The 20,929-nt window shown below is 43.3% G+C and overlaps 1 protein-coding gene across 2 annotated transcripts in view; it reads right to left on the reverse strand.

Moving 5' to 3' along the window:
* Window positions 1-20,929, reverse strand: part of LOC136620986 (protein unc-93 homolog A-like) — a 66,500-nt gene that overhangs the window by 15,464 nt on the left and 30,107 nt on the right. Inside the window, exons 2-6 of one of the 2 annotated variants that reach the window (XM_066596137.1) lie at window positions 20,555-20,736; window positions 18,022-18,251; window positions 12,970-13,119; window positions 11,000-11,151; window positions 711-846 (exon numbers count right to left, since the gene is read on the reverse strand). In XM_066596137.1, coding sequence (XP_066452234.1) covers window positions 711-846; window positions 11,000-11,151; window positions 12,970-13,119; window positions 18,022-18,251; window positions 20,555-20,736 — 850 coding nt within the window. Of the gene's footprint in view, window positions 1-710; window positions 847-10,999; window positions 11,212-12,969; window positions 13,120-18,021; window positions 18,252-20,554; window positions 20,737-20,929 lie in introns of both variants that reach the window. The other variant, XM_066596136.1, reaches the window with a different exon arrangement.

A 20,929-nucleotide genomic window follows, 5' to 3' on the forward strand; every position in this document is an offset into this window, starting at 1 on the left:
ATTAGGGCCCCATTGCTGGAACCCCATTGATCAAAACAGAACTGAGTCCTCCTTACTACACAACTAAATACTGAGCCAGAGTCAACAGTGTGATGCAGCAGCAAAAAAAGGCAAACACAATTCTGGGATGTATTAAGAGAAACGTAGAGTCTAGTTCATGTGAGGTAATTATCCCCCTTTACTCTTCCTTAGTCAGACCTCATCTGGAATACTGTCTTTAGTTCTGGGCACCCCAATTTAAAAAAGACCAACAAACTGGAGCAAGTTCAGAGAAGAACTACCAGAATGGTGACCTTTTGGGTTGCGATTGCGCAACCTATAATTCACACCATGATCCCATTGACAGTGCAAGGTCACAGAGTACATAGCAAATATCGGTTGCGCAACCCTATCTCCACCAAAAGTCACCATGTAGACCTTGGCTTATACACTGGTCATAATGCTGATGAAACATATTCTCTTGTGAATGGGGCCTTAGGACCAGTTAATGGATGTTCTAAAGCTTTATTCTGGAACTCAGTGGAGTAGCAATTCAAAATACTATTATGCATTTAACCACAATAAAGAGAGTAAAAAGTATTTACATTAACAAATATTTAATAATAGAACACTGGGCAAATATGTATTTCATGACACTAGATTTTTTTATTTTAAAGTCAGACAATTAAAATTAATGCTTAGAAAATGTAATATTTTGTTCAATTTCCTACCTAACATAAAAAGGGCAATCCGTCCAGTATACTGAGAAAGTTTTCCAAAGACCATTGAGAAAATGGAGTTTGTTGCTCCGAAGCAAATCATCACGTATCCCACAAAATGTATACCCAACGCACAAGTAACATAAGCCTAAAAAGATGAACAGTAAAAAAATGAAAAATAATTATTTTAAAATAGAAAGTATTTTGTGCAAGAGTAATGGAAACTGAAAGTAAACAATATGTGATAAAGCAGAAAAAAGATCATCCAATTAAGATCAAATCATTGATCTTCATAATACGAAATTTGGGATATTTTAACATACATAGAGTTGGAGATTTAAAATGGATAGGATAAGAAGAGACTAAATAAATAACATTCCAATTACTGTTGGATAGATAGTATTACACAAAATGTGCTCGTTAAGTAACACAAACCCACAATTTATATAAAATATTAATATTTTCAGAATTTAAAACAAAAAGTACTTTGTTTCTTATACATAATTTCCCTATATATAATTTGGTATCAGGTCCAATATATGAGGAATTATTGATAATATATTGATTTTCTTTACCCGTTTACTAACTGTAACATCTCAATGCTGGATTGCTAGAAAACGGTTGTAAAATAATGCTTGATACCTAAAGTGCTGAAGGGCTTATAATTGGTAATAATTAGAGTTGAGCGAACATACTCTGTCGAGCTTGATGCTCGTTCGAGCATTAGCGTACTCGATGGTGTTCGTTACTGAAACGAGCATCAAGCCATGTTCAACCACGCCCCAGTTTTTGGCTACTCCCCACTGTGACGTGGCTGTTTTGGCCTCTCCCCGCCGCAACACAGCGCGCGTAACTGGCAAATGTTTTGTCTGGCAGGCAGGGGGGAGGGAGAGAGAGAGAGAGAGAGAGAGAGAGAGAGAGAGAGAGAGAGAGAGAGAGAGAGAGAGAGAGAGGGGTTCGTAACTCGGGTAGAGCTCTCGAATTTTATGAGAAGCTTGACTCGAATAACGCAGACCCGAACATTTGGGTGCTCGCTCATCTCTAGTAATAATCTATGTAAGGGCAGATTTATCAATGCAACTACTGGTTAAGTTTCACTTTAAAGTGGTCTGCCAGCCCAGGACCCCACGATCAGCTGCACACTAGCTCTGTGAACAGCTTAACAGCTGATACCCTGGGCACCAAACCCCCACTGAACTATTATTCATGGTCTAGACTGAGGATAACAAATGAATACTGTAAAGACAGACAATGCTTTCAAGCATGCATATTGCATTCTATAGATGCTTTTGTTTGTTCTACTTATACTTCCTTTTTATATATACTGTATTTAGAAACATAGCTTAGTTTATAATTACCGGTAATATTTTAGGTAGGCAGCCTCTTAATATAAAAAATAAAATTTGGCTTTATGTAAAAAATATGATTTGGCCTCATTAAATATATCAATTTGTAAAGCTAAAATGTAAATGATGAACAAAAAAAGACTAACATAATCATAATACATGTAGTTTGCAAAACTGTAAGACACACCTAACTATTGGATGCAGCAATGCACCCCTGGTTTACACAACAAAAAATTGCAAGAAAATATTTCCTACCAATTTAAACTTTCCTGGTAGTTTAGGTAAGTATTAGAGATGAGCGAGCACCAAAATGCTCGGGTGCTCGTTACTTGGGACGAAATTTTCACGATGCTCGAGGGTTCGTTTCGAATAACGAACCCCATTGAAGTCAATGGGCGACCTGAGCATTTTTGTATATCGCCGATGCTCGCTAAGGTTTCCATTTGTGAAAATCTGGGCAATTCAAGAAAGTGATGGGAACGACACAGAAACGGATAGGGCAGGCGAGGGGCTACATGTTGGGCTGCATCTCAACTTCCCAGGTCCCACTATTAAGCCACAATAGCGGCAAGAGTGGGCCCCTCCCAACAATTTTTACTTCTGAAAAGCCCTCATTAGCAATGCATACCTTAGCTAAGCACCACACTACCTCCAACAAAGCACAATCACTGCCTACATTACACTCCGCTGCCACTTCTCCTGGGTTACATGCTGCCCAACCCCCCCCCCCCCCCCCCCGCACGACCCAGTGTCCACAGCGCACACCAAATTGTCCCTGCGCAGCCTTCAGCTGCCCTCATGCCACACCACCCTCATGTCTATTTATAAGTGCGTCTGCCATGAGGAGGAACCGCAGGCACACACTGCAGAGGGTTGGCACGGCTAGGCAGCGACCCTCTTTAAAAGGGGGGGGGGGGCGATAGCCCACAATGCTGTACAGAAGCAATGAGAAATCCAATCCTGTGCCACCTCCATCTGGAGCTGCACACGTGGGCATAGCAATGGGGAACCTATGTGCCACACACTATTCATACTGTCAAGGTGTCTGCATGCCCCAGTCAGACCGCGTTTTTTTATAAATAGTCACAGGCAGGTACAACTCCACAATGGCAATTCCATGTGCACCCACAGCATGGGTGGCTCCCTGGAACCCACCGGCTGTACATAAATGTATCCCATTGCAGTGCCCTGGAAAGCAGAGCTAACGTCAGATTAAATGCAGGTGGGCTTCGGCCCACACTGCATGCCCCAGTCAGACTGGGGTTCTTTATAAGTAGACATATGCAGTTACAACTCCCTGTGGACCCACAGCATGGGTGGGTGCCAGGAAGCCACCGGCGGTACATAAATATATCCCATTGCATTGCCCATCACAGCTGAGGTAATGTCATGTTAAATGCAGGTGGGCTTTGGCCCACACTGCATGCCCCAGTCAGACTGGGGTTCTTTAGCAGTGGACACATGCAGTTACAACTCCGTGTGGACCGACAGCATGGGTGGCTCCCTGGAACCCACCGGCGGTACATAAATATATCCCATTGCAGTGCCCAGCACAGCTGAAGTAATGTCATGTTAAATGCAGGTGGGCTTCGGCCCACACTGCATGCCCCAGTCAGACTGGGGTTCTTTAGAAGTGGACACATGCAGTTACAACTCCGTGTGGACCGACAGCATGGGTGGCTCCCTGGAACCCACCGGCGGTACATAAATATATCCCATTGCAGTGCCCAGCACAGCTGAAGTAATGTCATGTTAAATGCAGGTGGGCTTCGGCCCACACTGCATGCCCCAGTCAGACTGGGGTTGTTTAGAAGTGGACACATGCAGTTTCAACTCCGTGTGGACCGACAGCATGGGTGGCTCCCAGGAAGCCACCGGCGGTACATAAATATATCCCATTGCAGTGCCCAGCACAGCTGATGTAACATCAGCTTTAATGCAGGTGGTCAAAAAATTAATTGGATTACACTGTAGGTGAGGGCCACAAAAAATTGGTGTACCAACAGTACTAATGTACCTCAGAAAAATTGCCCATGCCCAACCAAGAGGGCAGGTGAAACCCATTAATCGCTTTGGTTAATGTGGCTTAATTGGTAACTAGGCCTGGAGGCAGCCCAGTTAAAAGAAAAAATGGTTCAGGTGCAAGTTTCAACGCTTTAATGAGCATTGAAACATATAAAAATTGTTTACAAAAATTATATGACTGAGCCTTGTGGGTCAAAGAAAAATTGCCCGTTCGGCATGATTACGTGAGGTTTCAGGAGGGGAAGCAGGAGGAGGAGGATGAATATAATACACAGATTGATGAAGCTAAAAGGTCCCCGTTTTTGATGGTGATAGAGAACGATGCTTCCATCCGCGGGTGCAGCCTACGTATTGTTTAGGTATCGCTGCTGTCCGCTGGTGGAGAAGAAAAGTCTTGGGAAATCCAGGCTTTGTTCATCTTGATGAGTGTAAGCCTGTCGGCACTGTCGGTTGACAGGCGTGTACGCTTATCCGTGATGATTCCCCCAGCCGCACTAAACACCCTCTCTGACAAGACACTAGCCGCAGGACAAGCAAGCACCTCCAGGGCATACAGCGCGAGTTCAGGCCACGTGTCCAGCTTCAACACCCAGTAGTTGTAGGGGGCAGAGGCGTCACGGAGGACCTTCGTGCGATCGGCTACGTACTCCCTCACCATCCTTTTACAGTGCTCCCGCCGACTCAGCCTTGACTGGGGAGCGGTGACACAGTCTTGCTGGGGAGCCAGAAAGCTGTCAAAGGCCTTAGAGAGTGTTCCCCTGCCTGTGCTGTACATGCTGCCTGATCTCCGCGCCTCCCCTGCTACCTGGCCCTCGGAACTGCTTGTCCGCCAGGGTCCTGTGGTATAGCATCACTCTCGAACCCCTTTCCTCTTCGGGTATGAGAGTGGAAAGGTTCTCCTTATACCGTGGGTCGAGCAGTGTGTACACCCAGTAATCCGTAGTGGCCAGAATGCGTGTAACGCGAGGGTCACGAGAAAGGCATCCTAACATGAAGTCAGCCATGTGTGCCAGGGTACCTGTACGCAACACATGGCTGTCCTCACTAGGAAGATCACTTTCAGATTCCTCCTCCTCCTCCTCCTCAGGCCATACACGCTGAAAGGATGACAGGCAAGCAGCATGGGTACCCTCAGCAGTGGGCCAAGCTGTCTCTTCCCCCTCCTCCTCATGCTCCTCCACCTCCTCCTCCTCAATGCGCTGAGATATAGACAGGAGAGTGCTCTGACTATCCAGCGACATACTGTCTTCCCCCGCCTCTGTTTCCGAGCGCAAAGCGTCTGCCTTTATGCTTTGCAGGGAACTTCTCAAGAGGCATAGCAGAGGAATGGTGACGCTAATGATTGCAGCATTGCCGCTCACCATCTGGGTAGACTCCTCAAAGTTTCCAAGGACCTGGCAGATGTCTGCCAACCAGGCCCACTCTTCTGTAAACAATTGAGGAGGCTGACTCCCACTACGCCGCCCATGTTGGAGTTGGTATTCCACTATAGCTCTACGCTGCTTATAGAGCCTGGCCAACATGTGGAGCGTAGAGTTCCACCGTGTGGGCACGTCGCAAAGCAGTCGTGCACTGGCAGATTAAACCGATGTTGCAGGGTGTGCAGGGTGGCAACATCCATGTGGGACTTGCGGAAATGTGCGCAGAGCCGGCACACCTTTCCGAGCAGGTCTGACAAGGGTGGGTAGCTTTTCAGAAAGCACTGAACCACCAAATAAAGATGTGGGCCAGGCATGGCACGTGTGTGAGGCTGCCGAGCTGCAGAGCCGCCACCAGGTTACGGCCGTTGTCACACACGACCATGCCCGGTTGGAGGCTCAGCGGCGCAAGCCAGCGGTCGGTCTGCTCTGTCAGACCCTGCAGCAGTTTGTGGGCCGTGTGCCTCTTCTCTCCTAAGCTGAGTAGTTTCAGCACGGCATGCTGACGCTTGGCCACCGCTGTGCTGCCACACCGCGCGACACCGACTGCTGGCGACGTGCTGCTGCTGCTGACACATCTTGATTGCGAGACAGAGGTTGCGTAGGAGGAGGAGGAGGAGGGTGGTTTACTGGAGGAAGCATACACCGCCGCAGATACCACCACCGAGCTGGGGCCCGCAATTCTGGGGGTTGGTAGGACGTGAGCGGTCCCAGGCTCTGACTCTGTCCCAGCCTCCACTAAATTCACCCAATGTGCCGTCAGGGAGATATAGTGGCCCTGCCCGCCTGTGCTTGTCCATGTGTCTGTTGTTAAGTGGACCTTGGCAGTAACCGCGTTGGTGAGGGCGCGTACAATGTTGCGGGAGACGTGGTCGTGCAGGGCTGGGATGGCACATCGGGAAAAGTAGTGGCGACTGGGAACCAAGTAGCGCGGGGCTGCCGCCGCCATCATGCTTTTGAAAGCCTCCGTTTCCACAAGCCTATACGGCAGCATCTCCAGGCTGATCAATTTGGCTATGTGCACGTTTAACGCTTGAGCGTGCGGGTGCGTGGCGGCGTACTTGCGCAGGCGCTCAAACACTTGCGCTAGCAACGGCTGGATGGTGCGCTGAGAGACATTGGTGGATGGGGCCGAGTACAGCGGAGGTGAGGGTGTGGGTGCAGGCCAGGAGACGGTAGTGCCTGTGTCCTCAGAGGGGGGTTGGATCTCAGTGGCAGGTTGGGGCACAGGGGGAGAGGCAGTGGTGCAAACCGGAGGCGGTGAACGGCCTTCGTCCCACCTTGTGGGGTGCTTGGCCATCATATGCCTGCGCATGCTGGTGGTGGCTCCCCGGCTGATCTTGGCGCGACAAAGGTTGCACACCACTGTTCGTCGGTCGTCTGCACTCTCAGTGAAAAACTGCCAGACCTTTGAGCACCTCGGCCTCTGCAGGGTGGCATGGCGCGAGGGGGCACTTTGGGAAACAGTTGGTGGATTATTCGGTCTGGCCCTGCCTCTACCCCTGGCCACCGCACTGGCTCTTCCAACCTGCCCTGCTGCTGCACTTGCCTCCCCCTCTGAAGACCTGTCCTCAGTAGGCTTAGCAAACCAGGTGGGGTCAGTCACCTCAACGTCCTGCTGCTCTTCCTCCGAATCCTCTGTGCGCTCCTCCCTCGGACTTACTCCAATTACTACTACCTGAGTGATAGACAACTGTGTCTCATCATCATCGTCCTCCTCACCCACTGAAAGCTCTTGAGACAGTTGCCGGAAGTCCCCAGCCTCATCCCCCGGACCCCGGGAACTTTCCAAAGGTTGTGCATCGGTCACGACAAACTTCTCCGGTGGGAGAGGAACCATTGCTGCCCATTCTGGCTGGGGCCCAAGAACAGTTCCTGGGAGTCTGCCTGCTCCTCAGAATGTGTCATTGTAATGGAGTGAGGAGGCTGGGAGGAAGGAGGAGCAGCAGCCAGAGGATTCAGAGTTGCAGCAGTGGACGGCGCAGAACTCTGGATGGTCGATAGATTGCTGGATGCACTTTCTGCCATCCACGACAGGACCTGCTCAGACTGTTTCCCTCTGGACAGGATGACAGCGGTGATGTAACGGGCAACGCAGAGCCAGGAAAGAATTTTGCACAAGCCTGCTGTAACACTTATCTGGCTGCGTATTAATTAGGACTACTACCCCCAGCAGAGAAGCAGTACACTCAGGACGGTCACAGGCAGCCGAAATAGATTTTTTTGTCCCAATTTTTTTGGGAAAAGCCCACTGCCTATATAGACAGTATATGTCTTTTACCTTTTTCACTGTCCCTGCCTCAGCACTACTGGCCCTATACTATGTAAAATTACTGCAGACTGTTTCCCTCTGGACAGGATGACAGCGGTGATGTAACGGGCAACGCAGAGCCAGGAAAGAATTTTGCGCAAGCCTGCTGTAACACTTAGCTGGCTACGTATTAATTAGGACTACTACCCCCAGCAGAGACGCAGTACACTCAGGACGGTCACAGGCAGCCCAAATAGATTTTTTTGTCCCAAATGTTTTTGGAAAAGCCCACTGCCTATATAGACAGTATATGTCTTTCACCTTTTTCACTGTCCCTGCCTCAGCACTACTGGCCCTATACTATGTAAAATTACTGCAGACTGAGGACGCAATGCTCTGCACAGCCGATATACAAAAAAAGAAAAAGTGCAACACTGCAAAAAGCAGCCTCAACAGTACTGCACACGGTCAGATGTGGCCTTAAGAAGGACCGTTGGGGTGCTTGAAGCCTAAAATCACTCCTAACACTCTCCCTATAGCAGCTCCAGCATCAGCAGCACTTTCCCTGAGCTATGTCAGAATGCATCTGTGGCGAGCCGCGGGAGGGGCCGATTTATATACTCGGGTGACACCTGATCTCGCCAGCCACTCACTGCAGGGGGGTGGTATAGGGCTGGAACATCACAGGAGGAAGTTGTAATGCCTTCCCTGTCTTTCTATTGGCCAGAAAAGCGCGCTGTCTCAGAGATGAAACTGAAAGTAACTCGAACATCGCGTGGTGCTCGCCTCGAGTAACAAGCATCTCGAACACCCTAATACTCGAACGAGTATCAAGCTCGGACGAGTACGTTCGCTCATCTCTAGTAAGTATCACTAATTTTGGTGTTTCAGGAACGCACGTCAGGAGTCTGGTCCGCACACTATGGTGGACCTTTGGGGAGCCTTATACCATTAATAGGTATTTAAAATGCAGTCCATGATCTGTGATATGCACTTTACTCTTTCCTCCTGAATGAGGGGTATACTGGAGATGCATTGATGGTGATTGCCCTGGACATATATAGTGGTATACATCTACTTGAATATGAATGTGTACAATGCTCTCAGGGATTCATATCATCATGTGGAGATTTTTTTTATTTTACGTGTTTTTATATTCATGTGTGTGCTGCTGTGTTTTTCTTCTTTGGATGACTTTTCTAAATTTAATAAATGTATGTTTTTTTTTCTATAAATTCTGTACTCCAGTTTGCTTTTCTTGTGTTTGATATGTATTATAGGAGGGACTTTTTGCTATATGTATGGGTTTTATGAAATAGACATTATCTACCCCCTAATATAATATTTATGATGCCCTGCAGCTTTTGTTAAACTAATTTTAGTTGTGTAGGATAGTGTATCCTTTTTAGTGTCCTAAGGTAGATGAAGGGCCTAATAGCCAACAGTCCACTCCTGTTAAATAAAAGGTCTGTTCACATCAACACTCGTGATTCTATTCAGAATTTCCATTGCTAATTTTCACTTAAATCCTGGATGAAATAATGCAGCATGCTACGGTATTTCGTCCATGAAAATGCCGGACAGCCAGATGGAAACCGAAAAGACTCCATTATAATCATTTGTAACTTTAAATGGTCAATGTGTTCCTACAGTCTAACCCTATATGATTCTGCACAAGTCACCCTAACCTTCTCCCATACCTGCCAATCACCCCTAGCTCGAAAGGGATTGGATAGATAGCTTTTCCTTAGCCTGGGATTGGTTGTGTAGGAAGGTATAAAAGGAAGAGAGTGGGCAAGGTTAAGTAGTCTAGTCCAGGGGAGCCTGAGATAGAGAATGGGAAGGAACAATGAGGCCATATTCACTCCCAAGTCAGTGCGGTGGGAAGGAAAACATCTAAAGTGTGATTATTGAGAGCCAAGTTATTCTGGAGAGCAAGTAGGAGAGATAGAGAAGCAGGAGGAGGACAGTTCAATAGGAAACAGTAGTCAGAGTCAGAGTAAAGAAACAAGTCAGAAGCAGTTAGTTCATTGTAATCAAAGCTAGAGAAGTAAAGCTGGAGTGTCAAGCCAGGAGGCCAAAAAAGTAGAAAGTTAACCCTCACCTCCTAAGTCTATTCAAAGTGCTTGTCTACTGCCCAAGTGTCTTAATGTACTTCAAGTAAATTTAATTCAAGTGTGTAACTGCTACTAAGAAAAGACTAAGAATTCTCTCAATAAAACTGTCAAACTGTTTTCATCATACCAGTCTGCTTCCTGGCGTGTGTCCCACCATCCATACCAGCTGCACTGAGATACCACACTAGGACAGCTAGGAATACTACCATTTTTGTTTAGTTCTTTAATTTGTTATATTTATTATTTTGCTCGAAACTGGTCCCTACTCATACATAAGCTGGCGTCGCGACAAACTTAATCTTCCTCTACCCAACTCCACCAGTAGCACACAATAAGACTGGCCAAGAGATTTAAAATGCTTAATTTAAAACTCTTAATACCAGCCCCAGATCTACTTTACCACCTTTTCGGGAGCAGTAGAGCCACTATGACTACCATCTTAATCTCCCTTCACTGCTTTAACCCTGCTAGGTCTGGGGTGCTGCACATATACATACAGCCGAGTAGCACACAAAATGTCCACACATATAGCTCAACTACACACACAGCTTACATATACATAGACATACATACAGGACTGTGTTTTTAATAAACTATTATGGATATTACGCACACTAACAGTTTAAAACTTCTTACCCTGCAGCCTCCTAGTGCCCTAGTCTCAATCCTCTTTGCATCTGGTCACATGGTAATGATAAAGGTGCCCCTAGAACAGTGTTTCCCAAACTCCAGTCCTCATGGACCCCCACAGGTCATCTTTTCAGCATATTCTATAGAAAGAACACCTGTGGCAATGTCTGAGGCACTGACAATAATTACATCACCTGTGCAATACTGAGAAAATCCAGAAAAGATGACCCGTAGAGGTCCAAATTTACTGGAGATTGGAAAATAGTGCTCTAGAAGCTGAATGTGATCCTCTCTTGTGAGCGCTGATCTCTGTATAGCCTCGGACTTCTCTTAGTGATCTGGTAAAGTGATTTATCAGTGCTCCTCCGGATAAGGAAGGAAGTGGTCTTTGGCATATAGCACTGACAGACCCTCCTGACTTTTGTCGAGAAAATGCACACACTTTTAGCAAGATTCTTTCCAAAAAAGTCCAAAAAAGTACAGGAAGCTAAGAATTCATCCATATTTTACATACCTTGGTATAGTCACTGGAAAGGAATCCCTGCTGGAAGCCACTGAACATTGTTAAAGGTATAAGAAGGCATTGTCGTATATCCTTGAGCTGCTTCATTGTTCCTAGTAATGACTTCCAAATAGTTGGATTGCCATTTTCTTCTTTTTGTTCCTCTGATAAGTCAATTTGGTCCAAAAAAAATACAATAAGTAGAACTGCAATAACTCCACATCCTACACAAAATATAAAAATGTACAACAGCATAAGACAGACAGAACATAAATTTTTAACCAATCAGGCTGCAAGATGAAAACTGGGATCTTCATGGCACTATGCTTATAGAAATAAACAAGAAGATAACCAATAATATGTATGGACTGGTGTTAGAAATTATTCACTTATTTTCTTTGCCAAGCCTTCCATTTTTGAACAAACTATTGCTTTCCGTAACAATGTTAGATTTTTTTTTTTCAATATTTAGGCCTCATGTCCACTTGTAAATTGTTATTTTAAATCCGCAGCGTTTTTCCTGCACGCAGATCCGCGCCCCATAGGGATGCATTAGACACCCGCAGGTAGTTAAATACCTGCGGATGTCATTTTTCCCTGCAGATGCGGATCCATGTGCAGGAAAAAATCCGGACCATGCTCCATTTGGTGCGGATCTCCCGCGCGGACGGCTCCTGCAGGCTTCTATTGAAGACTATGGAAGCCGTCCGATCCACGGGAGACCTAAAATCAGAATATACTCACCTGCTGCAGGCCGTGCTTGTCTTCCCTTCTTCCCGGCCGGATCTTCTTGCTTCGGCCTGGCGGATGTGCCCGGCGCACGCGAGTATATTCTATTTTCAGTGCTCATGTCCGCGGGGCAGGAGGGACCCGCTGCGGATTCTCCATGGAGGATCCGTAGTGGGCCTGATTTTCCCCGTGGACATGAGGCCTTAATCATTCTCTCTATTGATGTACTTCAGCGTCTTCAACATGTATTTATTAACCTTTTACTTACTACTTTTAAAGAGAATATTTTTATTAGAACTGCATTGTACCTGCTTGAACTTCTTTAAGAAAAATAACTGAATTTTTTAACCTCTTGGCACCATTCGCCTGTCATGCAGGAGGAATGTGCATAGGGTTCGTATGGAGTGGACTTTGGAAAAACTTAACAGGATGCTAGTAAAAGTAAAGAATATTGCAAAACTTAATTTTTTTTTAAGTAGTACAGCAAAAAAAATGTTAGCATCACCATAAACCTACTGACCCACATAACAAAGTTACGGTGTCCTTTTTGCTATAATGTGTATGATGTAAAAACAACTTCTGCAAAGAAGACGCAATTGGGATTTTTTCTTCCATCTTCATGACATTTAGAAATATTTAAAGTTTATCAATACATTATATGGTACATTAAATAGTGCCATGGAAAAATACAATTCATGCCACACAAAAAAACATTTGGCGAGTTTCATGGAAAAAGTTATGATTTTTTGGAAAGCAGGAAGGAAAAAGCATAGAAGAGAAAAATAAAATTGGCCATGTCCTCAAGGGATTACAAATGTAATTCATGTCTGTTAAAAGCTATGGCCAGCCCTCCGCTACTGAAATTCTTATTTACTGATTTAGGACTGTTAAGGAGACGAGACATAAAAACCGAGCTGTCAGTCAGAACACAAAGGGATCTGAAGGGAGAGGTTTTCTGCATGTTGCTACTGTATTTACAGTGATATGTAGAAGCTGCAGAAGCCAAGTGGTGCCGAATTTGTAATTAAATCTTACTGTCAAAATGATTTTCATCCCGAAATACAAAACATACATTTAAAATTGTCCATAAAGGTGTCCATAGCCTTTAACATGTTTAACGACACATAGAACCACATTTTTATTGGCCAATGTCCAGAATTCTCTTTTCTATTTGTGATTCATCTTATGTTACACATTACCATTCATTAACATTCTCTAAATATTTTTTAAATACATATTGTGATGACACTTGCCTGTATAAATGCCCATCAGAGTATAGCGCAGGATGTCTGATACACCAGAAACTGATGATGTAGTATTGCTAGTAGTATTGCTAACTTCAGCGTTGGAGATGGGACAGTTATTTGCTCCACAGTTAGAGTAGCTTATATTATCATATAGCACTGAAATAAAGCAATATAACAAAGCAAAATACACTATTATTCTATAAAATTGGTTTATTTACAGAGCATAAGCTAATCTATTATCCAAAATTTCTAACAATAGACTATGGCAAATGTAGTAGTATCTGAGCTCCGTGGAGGAGAATATAGAGAAATGAGGTGATAATAAAACAGCAAGTAGTGAAAGAAATGGACTCACCTGGTAAGGAGACTTTCGGATGACAAAACCTTGTTAACCTTTGATAATCCTTACAGGTTTGGGGGCCAAGCACAGGCCTTAGTAGAGAGACAGCAGGGAAATAAGATCGTTGTCAACGGTGGCTCTACTGTCCCTTCCCAGAATAGCAAGATGCGGCCCAGCCCGGCTGCACACCGTGGCAAGAGTATTAACATTGGGGATGAATGAATTCTGGTAGCGATGCAATAAAGAGTCCACACCAGATTTGGTAAAGTAAACCAAAGGTACACAGTTTACTTAACACTTGGAAGATATTCAGCAGTTCACACTTTGCAGAATTCCAATTAGCATTAATTTCAACTGAGTTACTGTCAACACAAAACACACATACTAATTGCTACTGCTTCTCTTCCCACTCTCCGACAAGGACTCTCCTTTGTCTCTCTCTAACTACACCCTTATTCTGCCTTTTTCTAGTTTCACCTACAGCTATGGGATAATTTGCCTATCCAATCCCAGGGCTACTTAAGATGAAAGACAAGACACACAGAGTTATGGTGAGTTCTGTGCAGTCACTCAAGGTTAGGCTACACAGACACCAGACATTGAATTAAAGTTGACCCAGACAGAGCCAATACACATAGCAACACACAGTCTACTATATTTAACATTACAAACACACATACACACCAAAGGAGATAGATACCAAAGTGATGGAGGGTCCCTACTTTGGGACACTACACAGGTATATAATCCTGTCCGCTACGGTCACTTAGGGAGAACAGCAGTAGAAAATGTCCAGAGTCAGACGAGCTGACGGGGCCCCCTTTTTCACGCCTGATTTTACCTAAAGATTGACTTACTTATATAAAGAAGCAGGTGCCGCTACTGGCCGGAGTTCGGACAAATATCTGTGATGTCGCTGATGGTCCAGCTCTTCTGAATATTCTGATCTGGAGGGTGGGAGCGACTATGCATTCCATGTGTGCTCCAAAGGATGGTGCGGGATGTCTTCAGAAGCATGCAGTGTATCACATGGGACACAAGCTGAACATTACGTTCCTAATGCGTTTTACCTGGCGCCAGGAGGATGAGTACAGTATAATAGCAATGAATACAGATGAGCGAACGTGCTAGTTTAGAGCAATTACTCGATCGAGCATCACTTTTTTCAAGTAACTGCCTAATCGGGTGAAAAGATTTGGGGGGCGCTGGTGGTGAGCAGGGGGGGGGGGGCTTGGGGGAGGGAGAGAGCTCCCCCCTGTTCCCCCCTGATACCACCCGCTCCACCCTGCCGCCCCCCGAATCTTTTCGCCCAAGTAGGCAGTTACTTGAAAAAAGCTATGCTCGATCGAGTAATTGCCCTAAACGAGCACGTTCGCTCATCTCTAGTAATGAATCTATCACATTGATTAAAATTGTTGTATAAAAAATGTATTTAAATTTTAATCAATCTATTTAATCTTTCTATAATTATTATTATTAAGATTCAATTACCTATTTTTAACGTAAATGGTTTCAAATCTAGAATGACTATAGCCCTAATCATTATTCACATGCTATGTAACATACAATATTACTTACTTTCTATAGATTCATTGCTAATATAATGTATTCATCCTCCTGGCGCCCGGTAATACGCATTTGGAACTTAATGTTAAGCTCGCATCCCATGTGATACACTGCACGCTTCTGACGCCATCCCGCTCCATCCTTTGGAGAGCATAGAAAATGCATAGTCACTCTAGATGACGATATTCAGAGGGGCCGGACCATCAGCAATGTCACAGTTACTTGCCGAAACTCCAGCCAGTAGTTGTACCTGCTTCTTTATATAGGTAAGTCAATCTTTAGATGAAATCAGATTTGAAAAAGGGGGGCCCAGTAACCTTGAAATGCATTTCATAACCTTACACTTGCTATATTTGCACTATATGTGTATGTACTCTTTGTAATTGTAAAGAAAAAAAATTGAACTTGGATTAAAAACGACCGGATAAAGATTCTGATGTTATCCTGAGCAAACCTTTGTCTACACACCTGGATTGGGGAGAATTAGTTGATCCCAAGTCCCCCCTGTCAAGTAAGATAATTCTTTTGCTATACCTTCAGGCACTAAAGTAGCGCAGAGAATTTTTCCTTTATCACTGTTGTTATTATTCTATATAACAATTGTCTATCGGTTAGGGTGCCCAAATGTGGGCAATAAGTGGCATTATTCACGGGTCTTGTATAAATAAAGTTTTTAAAAACTATATCTACAACTGTATCTATTGGAAATTCATAATGGTTCCTCATCTAAAAAGTATGAACAGGTGGTTTTCAAATGCAGCAGTTTTTTTTCCATTTGATTCAGTAAGGGCTCCCACACACTCGCGTTTTTGGTGCATTGCGTTGCGTTTTTAACATTAGAAAGTCCCATTGACAATCGAGTTAAAAAAAACCTGAAGCGTTAAATAAACGCAAGTGTGTGGGAGCCCTAAGGATACGTTGCTGCAAACTGTGCAATTGTGTGAAAAAAACAAACACATCTTTACCTAATTATCTTTTTAAATCAGGGTGGATGTGTGTCCTGTGCCATGTAAACATGCCTTGTGAGTGCAAAAAGTACAATAAAATGCACTGATATGCTTGCGAAAGCAGCTTGTTCATGGTGAAAATGCGCTGCGCCTAGGCACGTGGAATTCCACTTACATCCATATGAAGGGGCCCTTAAGCTGACTTTTCAACTGTAAACATAGACTTCTATCTTGATAAGTTGTTCACATTTGTTTTAGGGCTTTCCATCTCTCTGTTCTGTTTTTGGAACACAAAAATGGAATAATAACGGAATTAAGCATTTCCATTTTTTCCCATTTATTTCAATATTTTCAGTTTGCTTCTGTCTTTTCCCGAGCAGCAAACCCCTACTGATCAGATATTGACGGTCTACCCTGGGAATAGGCCATCATTTTTAAAAGGTTGCATAACCCTTTTAAATTCCATTCCCTTTGACCACCAAAAAAGTCACCAGGAATGTCACCACCGGGAAGTATAATTGGTATCATATATTTTTTTCATGTTTTCTGGTTTCTAAAACCTGGGTGAATCCCATTGTCGGGTGTGTCTTATAGTCCAAAAGAAAAGTTATTATTTATGAGCTATTGAGATTTACTTTACATATACTTTCTGATTTCTTGGAAGGAACATCAGGGTGATTTCAAAGATGGGAACAAAATGTGACCCACATGGCTTCCAGTACAAACTCTTTCCTTATACCCCATGCTTTTATAAAAGACATATCCTAAATCTACAGTATTTGAATCACAAATAGTTCACATGACCCCCTTTCAGCAAACCCTCTAAAAAATACAGACTGCATACCAAACCCCCTAAGCAAATACAGGCGCATGTCATGTCTGTCAGGCACATGTCATGTACCAAAGCTGTGTCTGTGATGCGCATGTCATGTAGCAGAACTGAGTTTGTAACATGTGCATGTACTGTGGCACAGCTGTGTCTGTCACGTGCATATAATGTAGCAGAGCTGTGTTTGTACCATGTGCATGTTATGTCTGTCAGGCGCATGTCATGTACCAAAGCTGTGTCTGTGCTGTGCATGTCATGCAGCAGAGCTGTTTCTGTGCTGCACATACCATGTAGCAGAGCTGTGTCTAGCAGACACATGTCATGTAGCAGAGCTGTTTCTGTGCCGTGCATGCAATGTAGCAGAGCTGTGTCTGTCAGGCGCATGGCATGTAGCAAAGCTGTGTGTGTCTATCACATGCCGATGTACCACAGTTGTGTGTGTGACATGCATGTAGCTAAGCTGTGTGGCGCATTGTGCCACCAGAAACACTGGTACTATAATTACTAGTAGCTTTAAATATGTTAAATGTGAGTGTATTACTTTGTGTTAATTGGATGTGCTTATACAAGTAAACCCCGCATGAGTTAGCAGAATTCACCATAACCTTCTCATATACTTGTCAATCACCCCTAAATTAGGATTGGGTGAGTTAGAGAATAAAAGGTAGAAAGTGGGTGGGGTTAGTAAATTTAGTCCAGGCCTGGAGAATCTAGTCTAAGGGGGCATGAGATAGAGACTGGGGAGGAACAAGGAGAACATCCACGACAGCCAGTGCAGTGGAAAGCGAGAACATCTAAAGTGTGAGTAACAAATCAAGTTACTCTGGTGAGTTAGCAGAGGAGAGAGATAGATGGAACAGTCAAAGGGAAACAGCAGCAAAAGCTAGAACAATGAAGCAAGCAATAAGTCAAGTCAGTAATTTAGGAGCAAAGTAATAGCCAAAGCCAGGAAAAAATGATGAAAATTTACAAATGCAATGTCTTGTGTGTTCCCTGGCAAAAGTACTGAATTAATCAATGTCTGCAAATGTAACGCAAGTTTATCATCTATCTCAAGAAAATGTAATTTAATCACAGTCACTGCTGCAAGTTCCACCGTTCCCTCTCTCTCTGCTTATAAAGAGTTAAATTGTTTTCACAATCTAAGTCTGCTTGCTAGAATGCTTCCCACTATGCCCAAAATCTGCACTGAGGTACCACACCACACTACAGTAGAGCAGGGACTACTACCCTCATTATTGTTTAGTTCTCCACTTTTTATATTTTCTTACTTTTTGTTTGGTAAAGAAAAACCTGTATTTTGAGGTATTATATTAAGCTATAAAAGAACTACATCAGTATCGGATTCTCTATTTTTTATGCTTATGTTAACTTACCTTTATTGGCATTTTGGTTAAGGACTAGAGAGGAAATAAGATTTCCCCAAACTCCTGATGACTGATATATTAAGAAAAATAAGCCAAAGTATTGGTTCACAACGTCCATCTTTTCTTTGCCAGTCTGCCTTGCATACCTAATTCCACTGGTGGTTAGATAAGTACATTTTGATGCCCATAGTGGTCCTCCTCCAATACCCAGGATTGCTGAGGTAATTATTAAACTATACCTACAGCAGAGAAAAAAAAGAAATAGTATAACTTTGCATTAGATATCACTCTAAGACAGAGAATTCCAATGATGATGTCCCCTCCAGGGTCATTTTAGAAGTAACTTTTGGAGAAGAAAATGATAAATTGGAAGATATGAAAATACCATATCTCCAAAAGTTCTCTTCTTGGTCAGTTCAAGCCATGTCCAGTGAGGTTGGTACCAAAGCCATGATGCTATTGGGCAAAATGAACGATGATTGGTGGAAAGTCAAATTTTCTTTTACCAGAGAGAGAGAGAGAGCAACTCAGATCCCTGGAGATGTGCTACCCAGGTGTTGCAATGGAAGTAACGGAGGGAGATTTGCCTATCAACCAAGGAAACATCACCTGCAATCACCAACGGCAACTGCCAAGCTTTCACTGTCAGAGAGACCAGTATTGAGAACAGATAGGACCTGCAGCTAGTATCCGGATATTTAAGTTTTGGTGGTGTGTAATCATTAGTAGCATCACCCAGGCTCATCACCAGTGAAAATAAATTGATTTGGCTTTATCATTGTACAACTTCTTCAAAGATACTGTGCTAATAATTTGTTCAATGGATAAGGGCTGTATATTTATTTAGTTGATTTAGTCATCTGGTTAACCAAAGCTCCTGCAAGACTAAGTTACGTCAAAGGAGACTCCGATTTTCAACTTGCATCTGTGGAGCTATTTAATCCTGGCCAGGGTAAACCATTTATTGACTGTGATGATTCTATACTGCATGCACAACATTAATAATTATTTGCATTCTCTCCAAATACTGTTGTATGTTATTTCCATAATATTCTTTATCATACATTTAGTAAAGCATTGTTCAACTGAACAGGCATAAAGCTTTTCCATAACCATCGTCATATTCCGCACCTGTTACAGTGGGGGCATATGTCATTAATAAATCTGGTGTATTTGAACCCTCTTCTCACCCGGACCTCTTTTCTTAAAAGTTTTTAAAATTGTCTAGTAAGACAAAAAATTGTGTCAAACGCAATAAATTTGACATACTGCATGTCTACCAGGGTTTTTTTTGCAAAACATGAGACAGAATTCTCTCTGTATATAGAGGTAGACTTTGTCTTGCAGGAAGGCTGTCTTTCAATAGGTGGTGCAGAGATATTGTTCTATTTTTCTTATTTGCATATTTCCCAGAGTAGCATGGATGTCTTTATAAGGGCGCCTACCCACTTGCGTTGCCGATTTTCGCACGTGAAAAACGCGGTGTTTGCGCGCATTTTTTGCACGTTTTTTGCAGCCCTCCATTGACAATCATGGGTGCATTAAGAGAAAAATAAGGACACATATGCAACTGACAGTTCCTATGTGAAAAAACCCCACGAAACGGAAAAAAAAACCCAGATGGACAAGAACACATTCTATACTAATTGCTCTTGAGAAAAAACGCAAAACATCACAGGAAAAAAAATCGCAAGTGGGTAGGCATCCTAAGTCTTCTCACTCACCTTCTAGGTGTTTCCTCATGTACCTGTTTCCTCTTCTTTAGGGCTCGTTCAGACGAGTGCTGTTTTAATGCTGTTAGCAGTGTACAGAATGTGTTTCTAATAGGAACCAATAGGTCCCTAAAGAAGCGTTCACATGAGAGAATGTTAGGCGCGCTGAATCAGCACACTTAACAAAAGATAGGACATGTCCTATCTTTGCTGCGTGCTTTCCAAAAACTCCTACGGGAGCCTTGAGCGCACGCAGCACGCACCTTGGATTGTGTGAATAGACTACTTCAAGTAGCTTGAAGTAGCTGTTTCACGCAATCTTTACAGTACTATAGCCGTGATCTTTTTTCGCGACTATAGTGCATGAAAACAGTGCTCGTCTGAACAAGCCCTAAGGAGAAACGATACGCATCGTGACCCAGAAGTTTTTTTTAGCACAGGTTAAACAACACAATGCAGTGTGGCAATTATTACCACCATATTATTACGTGGTACTAACTAAGGCCATGTTCAAATGCGTTTGATTTGTTTTTTTTTAAGACTCAAGCTAAGATTGAATCCTAAAACACAGGAAAATAATTAAAGAAAGATATATTGTGGTTCTGGTTAAATCATGCAATAAAAATTAATGCAAAGGAAAAGTAAAGTAGTTGCCCATAGCAATTATTTAGATTCTATCTCTCATTTTTTAAAGGCACTTTGGAAAATGAAAGGAGCAACCTCTGCTTTTCTTTTGCACCAATTTAGATCAATATTCCCCGAATGTCTGCATAAGCAAAAACAGATGAACAAATAATACAAAAATTACTATTAAAAGATAAAAATTATACCAGTTTGGTTTAAAGTTCCCTATGGAATAAGTGATGTAACAGCACATTGAGACGACAATTGTCCATTTGCATCCAATTTTCTTAATAATGAGGGGAGGTAGAAAAATTGAAGATAATATTAAACATCCATAGACAACACTTAGTGATGCAACACCCAGGCCTTTCTCAGGGTTCAGGCTGCTCTGTAATGACAACATATTTTATTATATTCAAGGTTATAATTCATCATAATGTATCCCTTATAAATGTTCATAAATAATCTTTATACTATTGCTTTATTGTTGTAATTATTTTTTAAAGACAAGAGTTTTATTTACATAGTGCAGATTTGGAGCATTTGTTTGTTATCAACAAAAACAAAAGGAAAAGACTACA

The sequence above is a fragment of the Eleutherodactylus coqui genome, chromosome 3, assembly GCF_035609145.1.
Source record: "Eleutherodactylus coqui strain aEleCoq1 chromosome 3, aEleCoq1.hap1, whole genome shotgun sequence".
NCBI lineage: Eukaryota > Metazoa > Chordata > Amphibia > Anura > Eleutherodactylidae > Eleutherodactylus > Eleutherodactylus coqui.